The sequence below is a fragment of the Xenopus laevis genome, chromosome 7S (genome assembly GCF_017654675.1).
Source record: "Xenopus laevis strain J_2021 chromosome 7S, Xenopus_laevis_v10.1, whole genome shotgun sequence".
Classification (NCBI taxonomy): domain Eukaryota; kingdom Metazoa; phylum Chordata; class Amphibia; order Anura; family Pipidae; genus Xenopus; species Xenopus laevis.
The window spans coordinates 20095001-20118128 of NC_054384.1; the positions used below are offsets into that span (position 1 = coordinate 20095001).

Here is a 23128-nt window from a genome sequence, read left to right on the forward strand (position 1 = left end):
AGAGCGCATTAGCATGTATCGCTCCTCAATTAGGGCAGCTTTGGATCCTAAACCCAAGGGGGATACAAAAAAACAGGACATATCCAAACAGCCGGTAACACAGCACTGGCTAAATGCTAAACATTCTATTGTAGCCTTTAAGTGTATGTCGATAGACTTTATTCCAACGCCCCCACGGGGAGGAGATGTTGATCACTTATTGCTCCAGCGAGAGGCCTTTTGGACCTATGAACTTGGTAGTGATTCCTATTTTTATATATATATATATATATATATGGTTTATTTAATCTTTACATGATTTTCTAGTATACTTAAGGTATGAAGTTTTACATCCTAGAAAGAGCCATTATCCGGAAAACCCCAGGTCCCGAGCATTCTGGATAACAGGTCCCATACCTGTATATAATTGTTTTGCTAAATTAATAGTTTTTATTGTGCTTGCCATCCATGCTTCCCTCTAAACACAGACAATCGAGTCCAACTGGCGCTGTGGGAGACACAGCTTACAAAGAATTCACTGCCGGAGTGAAACAAGCAAAGGAGTATACTGTCTGCAGTACGATGATCAGAAGATAGTAAGTGGACTCAGAGATAACACCATTAAGGTTAGTATAAAGGCAAAAAGCCATTTTATACTGGCGATTTTATAGTATATTCTATGAATTGTATGTTGCAGAGCACTAAAAGCACTATAAAGTATGACTTAAAAGAGAAGAAAAATCATCTTGCACTTGGGGGTGCCAAATGTTTGGCACCCCCCAAGTGATGGTATTTACTTACCTGAAACCTCGGGCCAGTGCTCCTATCAGCAGAAAACTGCACAGGCCCGGGGTTCTTCCAGCGAGCACCATGGAGTGTTTCTCTTCCGGCTTCCTCTTTCTTCAAACTTCCCTGGGCAAACGCATGTGCAGTAGAACAAAATAGCCGACTTTTTAGTTAAAGTTCGGCTTTTCGTTTTACTGCGCATGTGCAGCCGCGCGAAGAAAGAGGATCGCTCCGTGGTGCTCGCTGGTATAACTCCGGGCCGGTGCAGTTTTCTGCTGATAGGAGCACTAGCCTGGGGTTTCAGGTAAGTCAATACAATCACTTGGGGTGCCTAACATTTGTGCACAAAGACTTTCCTTCTCCTTTAATAACTTATGTGCATGACATTGAATAAGTTTATACCAAATAAGAGTCAAAGGTGTGATGCTGCTTGCAGAATCGCACCATTTAGTTATTAGAGTAGACTTATTCTATGGAATAAGTTTCAGTTGTGGCTAGGATCAAAAATACTCATAAGGTTGTTATATTCAGCATTCTGTTTCCTTTCCTCTTTGGTTCTATTCCCCTTTCTTTTTTACTTCTTTTCCTTTTCATTTGCTGGTGAGTTTTATTTGAATGTTTATGTACCAATTGATCTACAGTCCACCATATAGACCTTTGGAAAATGATACTAAGCAATGAACATAAACCTGTAACCGAGCCTTCATAGTGTTCATTAAGATCCAAATGAAACGACTGTACAGAACATGCTACTACTTTGTGCTTTTTCTAAAAACAAAAAAAAAAATTATAAGTTACAAAAAAAAGAAATACTCATAAGGTTCTGCAGAGCTAGACATACATCTTGTGGACAGGAATGCAGATCTTCACTGAAAGAATGAATCACAATCACTGTGCACTCAGTGAGCCATTACCCATAACTTTATGGCTCAGAGATTAAGCCACTGGGCTTTAACTTGTGAAAGTCTGAATTTGGTTCCTCTTCTAGCTCTAGAAGTTTAATAGAAGAGGGTCCAAATATAAAGGTTAATAAACATAACTGTTTAGTCTCATTTACAGATTGTAACTATAACTGTGCCCAAATGTTGCCAGCTTCAGAGATGCAAAACAATTTATATTATACTTATCATGTGATGTCTACATCATTTGAACATTATTTCTACGGAACTTTCTTTTAAGTTTTCTATTCAACTCGTCACCTATATTTTAACCACTCTTGTTACTTTGTTTAAATACAGCTGATAATTTTTTTTTTTTTTTTTTTTTAATAAAATATCTTCTTCGGTATAGTGCAGAAATGTATGTGTCACTTCCCTCGTATCATAAGACTGGCCTTGATATACGTGTCTGTTAACCCTGAGCTACTTGAGCCTTAAAGTTTTCTTATGGGGGAGTAAGTTAACAATACAGCTTAAAGGGATACTGTTGCTCCAGTGGAATTCTTGGCTGAAATCCGTTTTTTTAAAAGAGCAAACAGATTTCTTTTAAATTTGGCATGGGTGTAGACTTGTGCTCTGAAAAACTTCAGTCACTCTTTACTGCTACTCTGCAAGTTGCAGTGATATCACCCCTCCCTTTATTCCCCAACAGCCCATCAGCAGCCTATCAACAGAACGATGGGCAGCTAACCAGATAGCAGCTACCTGACATCTCTGCTCCCTAGCTCCACCTGGTCATAGACAGGAGAATAGCACCCAAGCAGAAAAAACCCTGCTTTTTCCTGCTTGGGTATTATTCTCATTTAGGCCACTAGGTGGGGAGAGGGAGCATGTTTAACACGACCTAGGTCGTGGTAAATACAATTGGAAGTGGAAAACAACCGCTGTTTCAAAGCAGTTCCAGTGCTGCTGGCTCCTTGAGAATCTGACACACACAGCACTGAGTTGGCTGCCTCCAAACCAATATTACAGCTAAAAAAAATACATTTGCTAGTTCAAGAATAACATTTTAAATGGTAGAGTGAATTATTTGCAATGTTAACAGTGTAATTTAAAAATAAAAAGTTAACCATAAAAATCATGACAATTTACATTTTAACATTTGCGCAGACAAAATGAGACAAAGATGGATCACAATGTTTTGATTGATGAAGATATTGTAGCAACATTGTCCAGGTATAGGATCCGTTATCCAGAAAGTTCCGAATTATGGAAAGGCCATCTCCAATAGACTCCATTTTATCCAGATAATCCAAATTTTTTTAAAAAATATTTCCCTTTTCTCTGTAATAATAAAACAGTAGCTTGTACTTGATCCAAACTAAGATATAATTAATCCTTATTGGAAGCAAAACCAGCCTATTGGGTTTATTTAATGTTTAAATCATTTTCTAGTGGACTTAAGGTATGAAGATCCAAATTACGGAAAGCTCCGTTACCCAGAAAACCCAAGGTCCCGAGCATTCTGGATAACAGATCCCATACCTGTACATAAAAAACTCGTAGTGAAAAAACATTATTGTATATCATTAGTATAAGTGCAAAAGCAGAATTTTCTTGGCTCACAATATACAGCCCCCTCATTCATTACTGTCTAATTAAGAAAGACTAAATGGAGGTTAAACCTTACTTACAAATAAGCCTTTACAGTGTTTTCACAGTATGCTTTGTCATTACAAGGAAGCTTATTGTGTTATATTTCTAATTAGCAACGACTCCCTGTGCATAAATAATTCTGCAGACATCACTGCTTATATAAGTAGCACTATATGAGGAAAAAATGTGATAAACCATGTGAAAGAAATATAGGTTTCCTCAAGCCCTACAATATTCGTATCACTTCATAAAATGTTTGCTCTGTAAATTCAATTCTTTTTAGGCAACTGAGGGTAAATACAGCATATTATAATTTTTCTTTTTACTGTAATATCCAGATCTGGGATAAGAATACTTTGGAGTGCAAGCGAGTGCTGATGGGTCACACTGGGTCAGTTCTCTGTCTGCAATATGATGAGAGAGTAATCATTACTGGCTCTTCAGACTCTACCGTCCGGTAAGTACTGAAATAGTTATGGTCTTCCCTGTCCTGTTTAATTTTGATTTGTACCTTTGGCCCCTTTTTATTGGCCAGGGTAAAACACATCTGAGAAGCCTTATTTCTGCATATAAGGGAGGTTGCATGGAAATTAATGTCTACTTTTCTTGACTAGGTGGCTGTCGTCATTTTTTTTTTTTTTTTTAATTTAAATATTATAAAATGTTTTTTCCTGGACTATATACTAATCAAGTGACTACTGGGCAGAACATTCATATCCATGTTTATTCTGCCTTGTGACACACTGGAGCATGCAGATCTGTAAAATGCATGCTTTATTGTGTAATGTTTTTCAAAGGCATATATTATATTTGCAATCTATGGCGCATTCGTTTGGAGACCGAAAATTCGAATTTCCTATAAAGTGTTCTTGTCTTGCACATTTAAAGGAGAAGGAAATTACTGATGCAGTTTAATGCCAATAGATGAGCCACAATAGTGCAAGCTATAAGGCTATATTTACTCTGCAGAATGCTTTTCCATGTCTAGTAAACGGCTCTAGAACCTCTCTGTTTGTTTAGGATAGCAGCTGCCATATTCGATTCGTGTGACATCATTTCATGCCTGAGTCTCTAGCTCTAGGCTCAGATTACAGCAGGGGGAGAGGGAGAGAGGAGCAAACTGACCATGCTCAAGCCCTAGCCCTGGAGGTTTAAGCTGAAAACAGAAAGTCTGATACAGAAGCCCATGTGTACACAATAGAAGGAAAGAAATGCTGTGTATCTTTTGACAGAGGCAGCACTACTTTAAGGGTTTACTGATGTATTTATATAGGCCTGTCTGATAAAGCTTACTTAGTTTTAACCTTTCCTTCTCCTTTAAATAGTAATGCTAAAATAGTTTTGATCAGTCTCGTACAAGTTTAAATATGAAATCAAGTATATAATTGTTGCTATTGGCAACTGCAGTTGTGCAGTTTATGGTCGAAGATTGTAAATCCAGAATCCACATGGGAACAGGAAGCCTACTCTGTTGTAACCAGATTTGCATGTAAGCCTCTCAAATGGTATTGACTTCACAATTAGAGAAACGTTAAACTAGACATTGCTTTCATTCGCAAACAGGAAGGTGTGGTGGCATGCAAAGCAAAATGGCTTCCTTTAGGAAGAAAAAAAACAGACTTTTAAGAATGTTAATCAATAAAGGTTTAGAAATAAAAATAGGAAAATGAGAAGCCTTTTTCTACCCTATATGCATTACCATGTATCAGAAAATTGAATTTAAAGGAACAGTGACAGTAAATTTGTGTTTTAAAGTAATGAATATACAGTATCATGTACGGTTGCCCTGCACTGGTAAAACTGATGTTTGCTTCAGAAACACTACTTTTGCTGTGTAGCAATGGCGGAAATTGAAAAAAGGCTAAATTATTATGTTCTACAGAGCTTATCTGCTATGTAACTTGAGCCTTTTCTTCTTTGAATAGTGGCCCCCATTGCTACACAGCAGCTTATTTATCTAAATAATAATAGTGTTACTATTCCTTTAAGCATTACTGCACTCTACATCTTTTTAGATGCTTATTTTGTGCAAATATATCCTTCGAAAACATTCTGCGGGCAGCATGAAGCCTCTTCAGTAATTAGTCTAAGTTAGTTAGCTTAGCCTTTAACAATCAGCTTCAATAAATGAATGTCTTTGCAATAAAAGGTACTAGTGTGGAAGAGACTCTGCGAGTCACCCTGTAGTTTGTAGCCATACTGCAGCATGAGACTTTTAATCTTCGCTGAAAATGTAAATGGCCCTCATCAAAATCGTGTTACGAAGAGCAGAGCCTTTGTTCCCATAGTTTTACCGAATACTTTGAGCAGACTGTTAACAGAGCCCCACATTAATGGTGACCAGTTTCTCAGCTGAAGACTTGAATCGTTTAAAACATAGCCATTTCTCAGCTGGGTTCTTGATATGGTCTCTAAAGCGTTAAAGGCCAAGTTTCAAGTCATTGTCCAACTCTTTCTGTGGATGGAAAAACAAATTGTTTTTTTTTTCTTGTTGACCTTTCTCTTCCTTCAAATTGTTCCCTTATAAATGTTCCAGGTAAATATTGGAACATTGCAAGCTGTGTTTTAGCTTATTGGTTCAATTTCTTACAACAGCACAAACTTTCCACTGCAGTGCAAACACAAAAGGCCCAGGCTGCACATTATTTGGTCTAAATGAGATGATGATGTACTGGGTCAACATAATATGAGCTCAACATGGCTTACAAGATTCACCTATGAGACTATATATAGCATAATAGGGGTTTGTGGGAGCACTCAAAAGGCTAAGTTAAAGTATAATTTATATTTAAGTATAAGGGTAGTGCTATTTTTCAATGCACTTCCCTGGTCCCCTGTTTCACAAATAATTCAGTATAAATGCAAGTGCATATGTTTACAAAACAGAGGTTTTTTGTTACAAAGTTATGATCATAAAGTTGATAAGCCACCATACCACGTCAAGGTAAACCCCATACGGTGGTCCCTAACTTGTTAGCTCTGGTCATAGTATAAAGGATCTAGTGCCTCCCTGCGTAGTAGAATTGATTGAACCTATGAGACTACTTACATAAGGGAAAATTGTGCTAGCGTTTTGGTAAACTTTGTAATTTGCAAAAATTCATATCACAAGAAACCTACTCCAAAGGTGGGGGGGCCTTTATGGCAAAATAAAATCTATAATTGACTATTGGGTAGCCACATGTGGAGTGCTAGCTTGGGGGAGGCTTTTGGAAGGAAACTAGTATCTATGTCTCCAGAACTTGCCTTCAAGCCAGAAATTTATGAGCACCAGCTTTGAAGGCAACTAGGAGGAACTAAAAAGAGGGGTAATGAGAAATGTTTTGCTTAGGAGCCACTGGTTGGAGATCACTGGGTTTAGACACATTAGAGGAAACATATTTATATAAAGTAGATTTAAAACAGGGCTCTGGAGTCAACCATTTCTGCTTGGTGCAAAAGTTACGGCATTTTTAACACTAAATAATCGGTGTCTTGTCATTAGATAGTGGTGCTTTTCTTGGTCCATCTATGGAGGGTATTTGCTGTTGCTGAGTGATGTACTTGTGCATATTTGGGCTATTCTAATTAGTGTTTTGGGTTATATTGTGAAAAATATTTTGATAGTTATCACAACTGATTCCTTTTGTTGCCTGTGGTAAGAGCAAGTTTTATGGCACAATCGAGTGGTTATTGGCCAAAACACATGAGAATTGGACAATTGTTTAAGGACAACAATAAGTATTTTTTTTTTTATCAATGTTTTTTCCTTCTTAGACAAGGGTGGAGGATACACAGGCAAGTTTAACTGGGAAGTGTGCATAACTTTTAAATTAAATCAAAATATATAATCTCTATCTGTTCTAAGTTCATATTGTCTCACAACAGTCCACAGACCTATCCATGTAGGGACCTGCACCTACCTTGGTTCTGCTGTACCCAATATAATGCATGATAGGAAGTAGAGTCCTGCAGTACCCGCAAAAACCTGCAGTACCCTGCGGGTTGCGGGTAGAAGTTCCGGGTGCGGGTATAGACACGGGTCGGCGGTTCTGTGGGTTGCGGGTCGGGCCATGGGTCTTCTCAATATCAATTTTTACTCCTTTTTTCTGATGTCTACTGTAACTTCCGGTTTACAATGACAGCACTTCCTGATTCTTGATGGTCTGCAGTTTAGGGTTGCGGATAAGGTAGTTGCGGGTGGGGTGGGGTCGGGTAGCGGGTACATGCGGGTAAGATTGCGTGCTCCGGGTTGCGGGTATGGGTTCCAAAAAATGCACCCGCGCAGGAGGATTTAGTATTACCTTTTGTAATTTGAGTTCTTTCACGGAAGACAGGACAACCTGCGGACTAAAACTTGTAAGAAAGATAAATTTACCAAAACATACTAAGGGAGTTGTACTCTGATCAAAGTTCAGTTGTTATTGCTTGATAAAGTAAAGCTTCAAAATGTCCCCTTCCTTTTTGCCTGTTTCGTAGGGTGTGGGACGTGAACACAGGAGAAATGTTGAACACGCTGATTCACCACTGTGAGGCTGTGCTGCACTTGAGGTTTAATAATGGCATGATGGTCACCTGCTCCAAAGATCGTTCCATTGCAGTTTGGGACATGGCCTCTGCGACCGATATCACATTACGAAGAGTTCTGGTAGGCCACCGAGCTGCCGTAAATGTGGTGGACTTTGATGACAAGTATATAGTCTCTGCATCTGGTGATCGAACAATAAAGGTAAGATTTTTTTTTTTGCTTTTATTTTTTAGCACAAGGATAAAGATTGGTGTATACAGGACATTCTGTTAGATTTTTAGAGTTCTTGCTCTTTTCAGGTTTGGAACACCAGTACATGTGAATTTGTGCGGACATTGAACGGCCACAAGCGTGGTATTGCATGCTTACAGTATCGAGATCGGCTTGTGGTGAGTGGTTCTTCTGACAACACAATCAGGTGAGTTTCTAATCAATCCAGTAACGGAAGTCATGACGCATGTTTATCAGAAATTGTACCCCACAAACGCTCATCTGCTTTAACGGAGAAACTAAACCATTTATAAAACTGTCCCAGTTCACCCATTTGTTTTTCTGAAATAGGTGGCTAAAACGCAAACAAAGATGAAAAACCGTTCACCATTGAATTGTCAGCGGACTGGTGTGAATGTAATTTTTTTTTTGGAGCAAGAAATAACAAAAACGATAGATCTTTCATAATAGGCAACAAGTATATTCAGCACAAACTCTAAGCCAGGAATCCCCAACCTTTAGAACAACATTCAGAAGTAAAAGGAGTTGGGGAGCAACCAGACCCGGATTTGTGGAGAGGCCACCAGGGCCTAGGGCAGCAAGATTTTAGGGGGCGGCATGCTGCCCAACCACACCCACATTGGTTTAGAAACACTAGGGATGCAATAGTTTTTTTTTTTTTAATTTCCTGTGCACCAATCCCCATTGCTTCGGTCCCAATGATGAAAATTTGAGTGAATAAAAGGGAGGGGACGGGGTGACGAACAACAGCGGGCTTAGGGGTGCCCCCTGGGAGCAACACAAGCATGAAAAATGTTCCTGGGGTGCCAAATAAAGGCAGCAACATGTTGCTCGTGAGCTACTGGTTGGGGATCACTGCTCTAAGCATTGCACCATTGTGAAAGGGTATACTGCTCCTTTAAGCGCTGTTTTGTGCTGCCCCATTGCATTCACACCTGTGTGTTTGTTTTTATTAGCCCATGCAGGGCAGTAATTCAGTGCAGTGAACTTTATACAAGTTAAATATAATAAATTAGTAATGTGTGTGATTTCCCTCAAACTGACTCACCATTTCTTAGCTCCTATCTGTTTTCCTGAGGACTGGGTGGCAGCAGGGGTCCAAAAATCATCTTCACTTGAAAACAATTATTTACATGTAAAAATATTAGCCTAATGTACTGGCCTTTCTATTGAAAAACTCTGGCATAAAGGGCCATATGCTGAGACATATTGGCTCACTGATTTTCAGGGCATGTAAATCCCATGGGCTGATTGCTAGGATCTCGGACATGTGTAATTTTTTTTTTTTTACTTGTTTCCTACAGTCTAGCAATATGTTTAACGTTTCCTTTAAAAGTTTAATGTATTCTCTTCCAGATTGTGGGATATTGAATGCGGTGCATGTTTGCGGGTTCTGGAAGGACATGAAGAACTGGTCCGGTGCATCCGCTTTGATAACAAGAGAATAGTCAGTGGAGCGTATGACGGGTGAGACTTTTGTTTTTCTCTTTGTTTGAAAGAGCACTGCTGAGTTCTGTTAATATTTAGTATTGTGCTGGTACGGTAAGATTTTGTGGTTACTTTCTGGATAATCCGAAAAAGACCCATGAGCAAGTGTATAATCGGTCCATGCAGGGAATGACATCCTTCAAAGGCCACATTCTGTCTATGCTGTTACCTTAATAGACCAGTCATACGTAAATTCTAGCTTCCGTTACATAAAAATTATAGATCACTGTGGGCCAAATATCCATGCAAATATCTTACAGTGCGAAACCATTATGTGGCATTGATTATAAGTGCTACATTAATTGATTTGCCTTTTACTTAACTTTTTTCCTATGACTACTTTTTTCTTTTCCCGAGAACACTTCCTATTACAAAACATATAGCTGAGGAGTTAAATACATGGCAACCCTTTTGTAAATAATTTTTTAGAATAAGAGTTATATTTTCATTTGGAAATAAATGTTCATACATAAATGTAGGTAATGGCGAGCGACCATATTAATAGCTGACTGACCTGTCCTCTTTGAGCATGCCTTCCTATCTTCGTATAGATGTTCCTCGGACATTCTCACTACTCTTGAATTTTCAATAACATTGTAGCCAAACAGGTGCCCTTTAAAATGGCACAGCTTTAAAATGGCACAGCCCTTTAAAATGGCACAGGCATGATTTATATGGGCAGCAGCCTCAGATTCCTGCCCTGCTCCAACTCCACTTGCCTTTCAGGTTTCTCAACTTTATAAACCATTCTAAATTACATGCATGGGCCAGTGAACTTTGCATTTGGTTCAGTCTGGTTTAAAACCTGAGCCCGCAACTTTGGTTGGGGATAAAATTTTTGCCCAACAGTTGCCCTTATATAGCAGATAGCGCATATTAAGTTTGGCGAGATTGTCGCTCCGCATAATAAGTGATTAGTTGCCAGGCGACTAAATCTCCCCGAATCTGCCCCTGCCCTTAAAGTTGAGCTTTGCCAAAAGCATAAACCAGCTATTCCTGTTACCAGCCTCCAGTGTCTGTCCATATGTTCTTTAAAAAAACAGACTCTAACCACCATTTGACTTTTTAGTATTAAAAATTAATTCATAGGCCAAAAAACAAAACACTTTCAGCACCGTGATTGAGGAGTGTAGCTTTTCTTTAGTTCTGGCAGCACCAGATTCTTTAGTCACAGCATTTCTCAAAATATCTGTATTAATCTGTTCACTGCTGGGCTTTGTCATTCCTTTCCAATTACTGGCAATACACGAACAGGAGCATTCACTCATCTCATGACTCCGGCAGAGGCTTCACATTTATGCATGAGGCACAATGGGCATTTTGTAAATAGGAGACATGGTATTTCAGCCAGGAAACCTGCTTTTGCATGTAATTAAACAAAAAAAAAATCCCAGACCTGAACACAGAATTTAACCAATATTTGACACTAACTATCCTTCAGACTCTGTACTGGAGCGACTAACCTACAGTTTGGGATCTTAATCAAGTTACTTTATGGGAGTGGTACTGTCGATAATGTAGATACTGTTTATAAAATTGGTGGTTCACCTTTAAAGTAACTTTTAGTATGTTATAGAATGGTCAATTCTAAGCAACTGTTCAATTGGTTTTCATAATTTTTTATAGTTATTTGCCTTTTTCTTCTGACTTTTTGCAGCTTTCAAATGGGCATTGTTGACCCCTTCTAAAACAAATGCTCTGTAAGGCTACACATGTATTGTTATTGCTAATTTTTATTACTCCTCTTTCTATTTAGGCCTCTCTTATTCATATTGCAGTCTCTTGTTCAAATCAATGCATGGCACTTTGGACCCTAGCTACCAGATAGCTTAGAATGCAAATTAAAGGACTGCTGAATAAAAAGCTAAATACCTCAAAAACCTTAAATAATAAAAAATGAAAACCAATTGCAAATTGTCTCAGAATATCACTCTATATCTGGGATCCCCAACCTTTTGAGCAACATTCAGAAGTAGGAGGAGTAACACAACCATGAAAAATGCGCTTGGGGTGCCATATAAGTGCTGTGATTGGCCATTTGGTAGCCCCTATGTGGATTGTCAACCTACATTGAGTCTCTGTTTGGCCATGCACCTGGTTTTTATACAACCAAAACTTGCCTCCAAGCCTGAAATTCAAAAATAAGCTCCTGCTTTGAGACCACTGGGAGCAACATCCAAGGGGTTGGAGAGCAATATGTTGCTCAGGAGCTACTGGTTGGGGATCACTGCTCTACATCATACTAAAAGCTCTCAAAGGTGAACAACCCCTTGAAGAAGGACAAGGGAGCAAGTTTAGATAGATGTATGTAGTTTAATGTATGTAGTTTAGATAGATGTATGCATGTATTTGTCCATAATATGCATAGAGCTTTTTAGTTCTTACACATTGATTTGCAAATCATTAGCAGAATTAGCAAACGCAAAATTAAATAAATGTGCTCACGTTGAGAAGGGCTTGCCCATCAGAATAAAAGAGCTGCATTTCATTCAAGTTTTTTTGTGGTTTGGTTTGCAGGAAAATTAAAGTGTGGGACCTTGTCGCTGCTTTGGACCCCCGTGCGCCTGCAGGGACCCTGTGTCTCCGGACTCTTGTGGTAAGTGTAATACCAGATAATGTTATAAGCTATGTTGGAGACACTTAGAAATTCTTAACACTTATTTGTGGAACAGGTATGGGGTCCATTATCCGGTAACCCATTATCCAGAAAGCTCCGAATTACAGAAAGGCTGTCTCTCATAGACTCCATCATAATCAAATAATCCCAAATTTTTTTCTCTGTAATAATAAAACAATACCTTGTACTTGATCCAAACTAAGATATAATTCATCCTTATTGGAAGCAGAACCAGCCTATTGGGTTTAAGACTTAAGGTATGAAGATCCAAAGGTATGAAGATCCGTTATACGGAAACCCCAGGTCCCAAGCATTTTGGATAACCGGTCCCATACCTGTAATCGCATAATTGTGTTAATGGATTAAAAGGTGGTCCAGAAACAATAGTGTGTTAACCAATGTACCTTGTGCACACAGCTAGTGTCAGTCTGGACTTTAACTAAATGCTACTATCCATGTCCAATGGCATCAGTCATTAGAATTATACACAGTGCACAGAGACATCTCTTCTGTTTCTCTTTGAATCAGTCTCGAGACTGGAGAAGTGAGAAATCTGCAATTCCCTTATTTTCTGAGTATGTTTAATACACTCATTTCTGGAGCACTCAGGCTTTGGGTATCTGCACAGTGACAGCAAGAGCTGTTACATATATGCAACTAATCATTATACCCAGATTTATTGCCGTTTATATGTTCCTTTTCATTAATCTGTTATTTCATGATTGGCAGATGCTTTTCACTTCCTTGTAATGATGTCAGATGAAATAAAGCCATACACACAAATGCAGTGGGTTCCCTATATCTTTGACCATAGGCAATGCTATTATAGCCCACCACACTGTTGCCATTATGACTATCCCAAATTAACTCTGGCTTTTTTCCTGAAATAAGCAAAAAAAAAATCCCTCCTACAGCTAACATTCAATTTGTAAGCAGTTGGAGAAGGTTCACAGATCGTGGCTCCTCACTGCAGGCAAATTGTCTTCGACTTTTCAGTCTGTAAAGCAGCTCCATAAATGCACAAAGCTTTCTCAGGCAGTGTGGACTTTGCCAGATTATTTTCCCTCTCACAGCATGCTCTTTTTCAATTGTGCATCCTTCTAAGGTGACATTTGTCATCTGTCATAGGTGTTTTTGTGTGTATATGTGTGTGTATTTGGGAATCCAAATCCTAATTTGCTTATGCAAATTAGGGGCAGGAAAGGAAAAAGTGGGGGGAAAAAGTCTTCTTTTGTGACGAAAAGTCACATGATTTCCCTGCCTGTCCCTGATTTACATATGCAAATTAGGATTCATTTTGGCTGCATCCTTGCCAAATCCCGAACCGAATCCTGGATTCGGTGCACCCCTAATCTCTCTCTCTCAAGTTTTGGTGCCTAGCAATGAAGCCTCTCTCAAAGTGTAGTATGAGACCGTTTTGCTCCTTTTAAATGGAAAAGGCACCCCTTGTGGTAATTAAAGGAGAAGGAAACTCTTCATGCACTTGGGGGTGTTAGGCACCCCCAAGTGATTGTATTTACTTACCTAAAAACCCCAGGCCAGTGCTCCTATCAGCAGAAAACTGCTGGTTATTCCAGTGAGCACCACAGAGCGATCCTCTTCCGTCTTCCTCTTTCTTCGAGCGGCTGCGCATGCGCAGTAGAACGAAAAGCTGAACTTTAACGAAAAAGTCGGCTATTTCATTCAACTGCGCAAATTTGAAGAAAGAAGAAAACGGTAGAGGATCGCTCTGTGGTGCTCACTGGTATAACCCCAGGCCGGTGCAGTTTTCTGCTGATAGGTGCACCCGCCCGGGTTTCAGGTAAGTAAATACAATCACTTAGGGGTGCCTAACATTTGCCACCCCCAAGTGCAACATGACTTTCCTTATCCTTTAAAGGAAAACTATACCCCCCAAACAATGTAGGTCTCTATTAAAAGATACTGAGTAAAACAGCTCATATGTAAAACCCTGCTTCATGTAAATGAACCATTATCATAATAATACACTTTTTTAGTAGTATGTGCCATTGGGTAATCATAAATAGAAAATTGCCATTTTAAAAAATAAGCGCCGCCCCATGAGATCGTAAGATTCACTGTGCACACATACAAACCACATGTAAGGTCACATGAGCCAATTAACAGACAGAGTTCTGCCTTTTGCTTACTCACTTCTTCCTGTTACAGTTAGTGTTGTAGTATTTCTGGTCAGGTGATCTCTGAGGCAGCACAGATAGAGTCACGAAATGGTGGCTCAAGGCAAGAGATGTAAGAGGGCAATATTTATGTAAATATATATTCCAGTTTGGTAAGATTCTTTAATATGTCATTCAATTTGATATAAACTATCTGTTGCTTAAGTATTCATTTTGGGGGTATAGTTTTCCTTTAAGGTTTATAGGGCAATTAGCTGAACACTGTGTATGTGGTACATATATATAGTTATGCTAAAGCATACCTTTGTTTAATGTCTATTTGTTCACATTCATTTTGCTTTGTTTACCAGGAGCATTCGGGCAGAGTTTTCCGCCTGCAGTTTGACGAGTTCCAGATAGTAAGCAGCTCTCACGATGACACTATCCTCATCTGGGATTTTCTCAACGACCCAGGTGCACATGCAGAATCAACGCGTTCACCTTCTAGAACATACACGTACATCTCCAGATAAATGACACTACGTAGTACCTCACAGTTGTACAGGTCGGTAGGAAGAAGTGTTAAATACTTCGGTCATTTGTCAGTGACACATTTTATATGTGCAGACAAAAAATGCTCATGTGGAATGATGTCAAGTCTATTGGCTATTATTAACTCATTCCTTCTTTATTAATTGGACTTTTGTAAAGGCCAGTTATTTATCCTAGTAACACATTGGGTTCTGACTGCTCTGGTCACAGCTCCAGGATATCTTTGCAAATTGTTACTGGCTCCACACTGCACAGGCAAATCAGAACATGTGTATACATGCCTCCAGGACCACAGTTACATTTAGCTTTCAGTTTTTGGCCCTACTAGGGCAAAGACAACGTGGCAATTCTCTGCCAAATTGTGGCAACTGATCGCCATACTGCTACCGTCCCACATATCGTCAACTTGTGCATTAACCTGCAGCTGGTAAGTCGCTGTTTTTAAAAGTTGCGGCAACAAATCACCACATGTGTCTTCACTCATGCTGGAGCTGTTATTTTCCTTAAACATTGAGCTGGGGGCAGTGCAATGCTCTGAAAGTAGTGTAGCTATATCTACTGTATCCTGCCTTTGCTTCCCAAAGTTACCACCCCATCCCGTGAACTTAGGAATCATATCAACATTTTTTCTAAATACCCCTTTGCATTTTGCCGTATGACTGTCAGATAGGAAAGAGAGTAGCACTCTAAATGCTTTCATACGTGCAAAATTTCTGCTGTGTCCTTGGATCTGACGCATTTTAAACCCCCATCAGATATCAGCAGGAGGTTACCAGATATCTGCTGGCAAGTGATCTCCTACACATGCCATCAGATGGATGTTACCCTAGGCATCTCATGCCTACTGTGCACATCTGATACCTTCTGGTTTTTTTCCATTGCATTTCTTCTGTTCGCCTTGATTTCAAGGGGAAACAAATGCACAGAAAAAGAAAAAGACAATGCAACTGATGACAGGCTGATTTAACACAATAGAGTGGCTTGAGAGTACATTTAGAACTTCACTGCAGGCATTTAAGAACATGGCAAGGCACAATGTACATCAGATGCATCTCTGGTATAAGGCTGACAGTCTGCCTTATGGTATGAGATTGTGGCTCATGATCCCTTGGGATGTGAAACCAACAAATTGAGTTTATCTTTCTATTTATTGTCCTTACTCTGTGAAGAATGCAGGTCAACCTTAACTGTGCTTCTCATTTCCTTCCTTACAGGACTTGCTTGAAAAGTATGGTAATTAAACCGCCTGTGAACTCCGGGAAATAAACATTCTACTTGACCAGTATTTGCTGAAAAAAAAAAAAATTAGAGAGAGACCCATTATCCTGATTCATCCTGGAATATTGCTGTCAGGCAGCTGGGAGCAGCCCGGGCCAATCTGCACAGTGGACTGCAGGATTTGCTGCCATGAGAAGAATTCTTGTATTTCCTTCATTGTCCCCGGAGTTTGCAACTGATTGCATTGCGATGGGTTGCACACTCCAGTGGCGGTGGCACGTTACTCCAAACGTGCAATTTTAGAGATGAAACGCGAGAGACTGTAGCAGTCACAGGTCTTTGAAATATATTTAAATGTCTTGCCAGGATTCCTGTTGCTTTGCTGTAAGCGAAAGAACAATTTTCATTTTTTTTTTGTCCCACGCTCACGCTGCTTTAAGGTGTGGCTACGTTTTGGAAATCTGCTGAACGTTTTTTGCAAGTACTCGTGAAGTGAAAAAGTGGGTAATGGGTTATTTTCTTTTAAGATGATGACTAAGACCCCCCCAAGTGATATAAAAATGTATGTTTTTATCATAGTAAGCATGAAAGGTTATTTTTTATTTATTATTTTTTTTCCATTCATTTTTTTTTTTCATTCTTCAGTGTTTGCGTGTATATCCAGTTTTTCTTTTTTTTTTTTTTTTTTTTCTCTTTCTAGTTTTTTTTGCATATAGTACCAAATCAAGTGTTGTAGTTATCTGTATAGTTCTTTATGGGCCATTAAAAGCTTAGAAAAAAAAAATTAACCCGATTAGAGATGTTCTTATCAAGTGGCACAAGGGTAAGGATAGCGCAAACTCACTTTCCCTCTCTGTATGTGTCTCCATTTAAGTGTCTCTTGTTTTTATAGTAAGGGGTTTTCCTTCTGCTCTTCCTTCCTCGTTCCCTGACTTGGCACAGCAGTGCGTGTCTTTCCTGGTGGTGTTTCTTTTTGTCCCCGCTCTTGTACTGACTGTCACAAAGCACCATGTTTATTTTCTACACGCGACTACTAACTCGTGCTTTTTGATCTTTGCCGGCAGCCTTATTTGTCACGATACTCTTCGTAAGTAGTTAAACTCATCTCTTCTTGCATGTGAACCACTATTAAATATTCTGCATGATCTGAAAACTGAGGTACAAACACTTAAAAGTAACAGTAAATTATAATTTAATCTTAAAGAAGAAAAAAATGCACTTGTTTTCTGTCCATTACTTAAAGCCAAACTTGTTTTTTTTTTTTAAAGAGACACTGTTAAAATCTACTCTCAAATCCACCACAGTGCATACGTTTAATTCAGTTAGTGTTTAGGTTTGTGATTAAGTAAAGAAAAAAATGTTTGACGTTGGTGTATGTGCTCATATTAAATACATTAATATAGGGGATTCTTGACCTATAGGTAGGGAGCCATACTCTCTCTAGGGAAGGTGCCTACAATCCCCTTTAATACATGGATTCCTATTGCATAAAAATGAATGACTTGAATAGAGATATTGAGTTCCCGAATTAGGGGGCTCAGAGATAAATGTTAAGAAACACTGCTTAGCAGTTGGAGTTTCCCTTCATTCATTTTCAAATCTTTTTGGGACACTGTCCATATTCTGAGAAGCAAAATGACTATTCCAAAAAAAAAAAAAAATTACTATTTGCCATTGGACACAATAAGGACGCAAGACCATTGCTTGACGATGTCCTGCTCCTATTTAGGAAAATGAAGGGAAATGGAGCTTTAGCCTATGAAGATAGCGGGATGAATTGAGGGCAAAATACATTGATCGCATGCATTACTTTAATCCAGGAATTCTAATGATGTCAATAGGATCATTTTCATTCATCAATAGTGACATTATATTGCCCCGAAATGGCACCTCTTTGTGGTACAAGCAACTCTAAAGGATTGTATTACATGTTAGAGAACTTCCTTGTGCATTAATTCTCACTGGAGCTATCCGACTGCCATTCTACCGCCACAACATGCTAAAGATTACTTTTTTTCCCCCGATACATTTGTAAAAGTAAAAAACGAAACAGAAAAACCCTGTCAGACGCAGCTAAAGGTACGCAACATCCTATTGCATGTAATAAGGGCAAGCTACTGAAAATATGCTAACAAGTTAGAGAGCAAAGTTAAGACCCTATAAGGGCTTAGTCTGCTAATTTTAGCCAAAATACATATAAATATCACTGCTGGTTTCTACTAAGCAACAAATCTATAACAATTTTTGTTTCTCTTTTGCTGTCGGATCCCTTGTATGGAGGCACATTAGCTTATAGTTATGTCTTAAATGCATGAATTGCTGAAAATGCTTGCTGCAAAATCAACCATTGCTGTTTGCCATGTATACAATAACCAGGAATAGATGTCCAAACCAGAAAACAGCCTTTCCAGCATCTTCCCATTGATGCTCGGAACGGTTGTGCCTTATACCAAGTGTAAATAAGTCATTCCTGTTGTTGTTGATCCTGATGGTGTGTGTAGTGGGTTGGCACCATTCCCACATTTCCCTCCAAGGGGGGGGGGATATGAAGTTCTGAAATCCTCAGCCATTATTTTGCCTTTGTGTAAATCAATTCCTGCCTATACTGCTTTGCTATAAAGGTATCTGTGGTGTTGTCATCTAACTGATAAGTGAGAAAGCACATGATTTTACCCTTTACTTAAATAAATTTATGTAAAATAAAAATATGAAGTAAACAAACTCTGTGTCCAGAAAAACATTATCATGATGGGGATCTATTTTCAAGACTGTGTTTCACTATGGCCCCGTAAACATGATAACCCTTTCTCTTTTAATACTGTCATGGGAAAACATGCTTTTTTTTCCAAAATACATGAGTTTATAGTGCTGCACTGAAATCCATTTTTATAAAGAGCAAACAGATTTGTTTAATATTTAATTTTGAAATTTGATATGGGGCTAGACATATTGTAAATTTTTCAGGTGCTCCCAGTCATGTGACTTGTGCTCTGATAAACTTCAGTGATATCACCCCCCTCCCTCCCCTCCAGCAGCCCATCAAAAGAACAATGGGAAGGTAATCAGATAACAGCTCCCTGGTAGATCTAAGAACAACACTCTGTAAAAATCCATGTCCCATTGCGACTCCTTCATTTACATTGAGTAGAAGAAACAATAGCTTGCCTGAATGCAGTTTCATCCTGAAATGCTGGCTCTTTCTGAAAGCACATGACCAGGCAAAATGACCTGAGATGGCTGCCTACACACCAATATTACATCTTAAAAAAAATACACTTGCTGGTTCAGGAATTAAATTTTACATGTAGGGGCAGATTTACATAGGGTCGAATATCGAGGGTTAATTAACCCTCAATATTCGACTGCCGAATGTAAATCCATCGAATATCGAAGTCGAAGGATTCACCGCAAATAGTTCGATGGAACGAAAAATCGTTCGATTCTAAGGATTTTAATCCATCGATCGACTGATTTTTCTTCGACCTAAAAAACATTGGAAAGCCTATGGGGACCTTCCCCATAGGCTAACATTGCACTTCAGTAGGTTTCAGGTGGCGAAGTAGGGGGTCGAAGTTTTTTTAAAGAGACAGTACTTCGACTATCGAATGGTCGAATAGTTGAATGATTTTTAGTTCAAATCGTTCGAATCGAAGTCGTGGTCGAAGTAGCCAAAAAAAAATTCGAAATTCAAAGTTTTTTTTTATTCTATTCCTTTACTCGAGCTAAGTAAATGGGCCCCGTAGAGTGAATTATTTGCAGTGTAAAATATCATGACAAAATCCCTTAAAAAACATGGGGTCAGATTTATTATGACTAGGACTGTGCAAGCCAGAAAGGTTCCCATAGTTTTTAATGTAACAACCATTTCTTAGCTGACATTTTTACTCTTCAAATGGATATGAATTTGCTATTAGGGAATGAACACCATTCTCCCCTGTTGAGTGTGATTGGTCAGTGCTGCTCAGCCCCTGAGCCACCAGGGCAGAGAATAGAAAAGGACAAACTGCTTTTAATAGCAATACATGTACAAATAACTTAAAAAACATAGACAATGTGTAATGAATGTATATTGCAAACTTGCTTAAAATTATTTTTCCTTTTATTAGGCAAAACATAATTGTTGTATTTTCACTGCAGCAAAGAAACTTGAAAAATATCCTTAAATCATGACTAGTGATGGGCGAATTTGCGCCGTTTTGCTTCGCCGAAAAATTCGCCTCGTTTTTGATGCCGGCGCACGTTTTTTTGACGCCGGCACCAGTTTTTTACGCCGGCGTCCGTTTTTTGGAAAAAAAATTTGACGCAGGCGAATTTTTGATGCAAATTTTTGCAGGCGTTTTGCGAATTTATGCGCTGGCGGCGAATCGCGCAAATTCGCTGCGAATTTGCGCCTGGCGAATAAATTCGCCCATCACTAATCATGAATTATCTCTGCATATGGGTTTACATTGTACCTTCGCCAGTCTGAAAAAAAACGTTCTAGTTATCTCATCGGAGATTGAAATTTGCAGCAAAAAAAATAACCGGAAAAGGGTAAAATCCCAAGGAGCTGACTTCATTAGAAAATAAGGAATCTTATTCTTCAGATCATTTTTAATTTAAAATAACAAATTATTTTGAGCTGTACTTTAATTATAACATCCTGCCACCAGTAGAGTTGGAATTGCAACTAATATTTCTACACGGATACCAGTGCAAAGTGTCTTGATGAAAATTAAGTGCAATTTGTCATCCAACCCCTCTTATTTTCCTTTAAAGGATAGGCACTATTTACTTGCCAAAAGTTAGGCACCACCAAGTGATTGTATTGACTTACCTGACACCCTGGGCCAGTGCTCCTATCAGCAGAAAACTGCACCAGTCCGGGGTTCTTCCAGAGAGCACCATAGAGCGACCGTCTTCCTTCTTTTTCTTTCTTCTCACTGGTGTGCATTAGTGCAAAAAGCCAAACTTAAACTGGAGAAAGAAGAAGGAAACGATAACTCCGTGGTGCTCGCTGGAAGAACCCCCTGACCGGTGCAGTTTTCTGCTGATAGGAGCACTGGCCCAGGGATTCAGTTAAGTAAATACAATCACTTGGGGGTGCCAAACTTTTGACACCCCAAGTAAATAGGCCTTTCATTCTCCTTTAAACCCAAATTTAACATCATTGTTATGTTTGTCACATTTGCAATTCAGGTTTAATGTATTAATTCTAATGAGATCAATGGTTTTGCTTTCTTTGCCCAAGCTAAGTTTCCTCATCTCTTCCATTCTAAATCAAAGACTTTTCCAGGCAGTAGAATAGTTAAAATAATATAACCGGTAACGGATACAGCCATGTGTCTTGTAAAGCCCTTGCCCAGAATGCTGTGTGTTTTGTAGGATCCCTGCCGTAAAGTAAGATCCAACTGTTTTGCTAGAAGTAAAGTAGAAACCGTTCCATAAATAACAAACTTTCCCCTGCACAAAATATTACTGGATCTTTTTTTCCACAACTTGGCATCTTATGTAAAGTTATATTAAGGGCAGTACCCTATAAAACACAGGCAAATAAAGAAATAACATTTTAGACTGAATGAAAAAGGTATAATGCAGAGAAAGTGTTGAGTGTGAGATTCTGAAACAAAGCTGTGTTGGTACAATATCTCAGATGTCTCACCCTCATTCCATTCCATGGACTAATCTTGAAGAAGTTTATCATTTCTTGTTGATTATTTTTCAACAACTGCAGGTTGTAGAAGAAAGTAAACCTCGCATTGTATTTCCACCCATCTCTGGCAGTCAGCATTGTGATGAGAAGAAAGATTCATAGAATGAATGTTTTCTACAGAAGAGCTGAATTCCATGTGGAAGAAGGTGTATTTCAGGCTTTAATTAGAGGGAGGCAAGTGAAAAACATGTATAAAAAGCAGAGGATAAAAGGGTGGATAGGGTTTTGCACTCGTATAATTATGGTCATTGTCACTTTTTTTGTTTTCCTTAACGTTTCATAGAACACCTCAATCGATTTTGGAAGAAAATGTATAAATTTAATGACATTTACATCTCTTAATATGGGTTTGAAAAAAAGTTATTTTGCATTGCTTTCCCCATAGTTCCTGAAACTAAAGGGGCTTATTGGCATTGAGCTGACACTTTTAAAAAATGCATTTAAATAATTTTTATCATAGTGTAGCATTTGAAGACAATTTTAATTAGTCTTTGTTTTTTTTTGTAGCTTTTCAATTTTGCTCTCAGGCAAATTGGTATAATTGCTAGTGCTTAATTATCCTAGCAAACCAGCAGCTACTTGGTAATGAGACTGGTAGATCAGTAGGAAACAGCCTGAATAAAAAGAGAAGTAGTGGAAATAAATAATGGGGTGGAAACTTCAGTCTGCTTTTTTGGGGTGTTTGGATCAGGGACACGATAAAGATCAACATTTTGTAAGTAGCTTCATCTATAACATGTGAGATCTAGAATATTTGTCAGTATTATCTATAAAAATTGGGATTTCCAAGCATAGCAGAACTTTTTAAAGAGACAAACCACATAAAATGTGTAAAACTTGGTAGTTCCATTCTTAAAAATTTAGCATTCAGTTTCTCATTTACTGAAGTGCTCATAAAAACATGACCAGGAACTGTTATCTGGACCAAATATTAAAGCACAGTAAAAACAGGAAGGATTATTATTTGTGCCAAAAAAGAAGGTTAAGAGAAAACAAAATCCCAGGGTCTCATTACTGTTATGTCAATATAAATGTGCGGATAGACGTATCTAACCTAAATATACAATTTTAAAAATCTCTAGGGAAATGTCAGTCTTCCAGGATAAAACTTTTTGTTTTCCTCTTGCTTTTATGCATAGCCATGCTTAGTGGTCTGTTGCCAGCATATTAATCATGTTTAGATTAGGCTGAGCCATTATGGATAGTAGAAGTTCAGAATATAATCTTAAAGGTATACTATTATCATCATGTTGTTGAAACCACCCATTTTTCATTTTTGAATGTTTTTGTTCCATTTTTAACAAGGTACTGTGTATCTGCTTGATTTATCTTCATTAAAAATGTATTTTTTATTTTATTTTTTCATTTAAAAAATTTCAGCAGAATTCTGTCAAAATGTGTTATAAA

At 38.5% G+C, this 23128-nt stretch overlaps 1 protein-coding gene across 15 annotated transcripts in view; it reads left to right on the forward strand.

Annotated features, from left to right (window-relative positions):
- The window catches only part of btrc.S (beta-transducin repeat containing E3 ubiquitin protein ligase S homeolog), a 117649-nt gene extending 98899 nt beyond the window's left edge, over nt 1-18750 (forward strand). For 13 of the 15 annotated variants that reach the window (XM_041570396.1, XM_041570404.1, XM_041570409.1 and 10 more), the window contains 8 exons: nt 468-605; nt 3638-3756; nt 7758-8007; nt 8106-8224; nt 9394-9504; nt 12043-12121; nt 14631-14824; nt 16026-18750. In XM_041570396.1, the coding sequence (XP_041426330.1) occupies nt 468-605; nt 3638-3756; nt 7758-8007; nt 8106-8224; nt 9394-9504; nt 12043-12121; nt 14631-14792 (978 nt within the window). In that variant the 3' untranslated portion in view covers nt 14793-14824; nt 16026-18750. 15 annotated transcript variants of the gene reach the window in all.
- Nucleotides 18751-23128: the final 4378 nt, after the last annotated feature.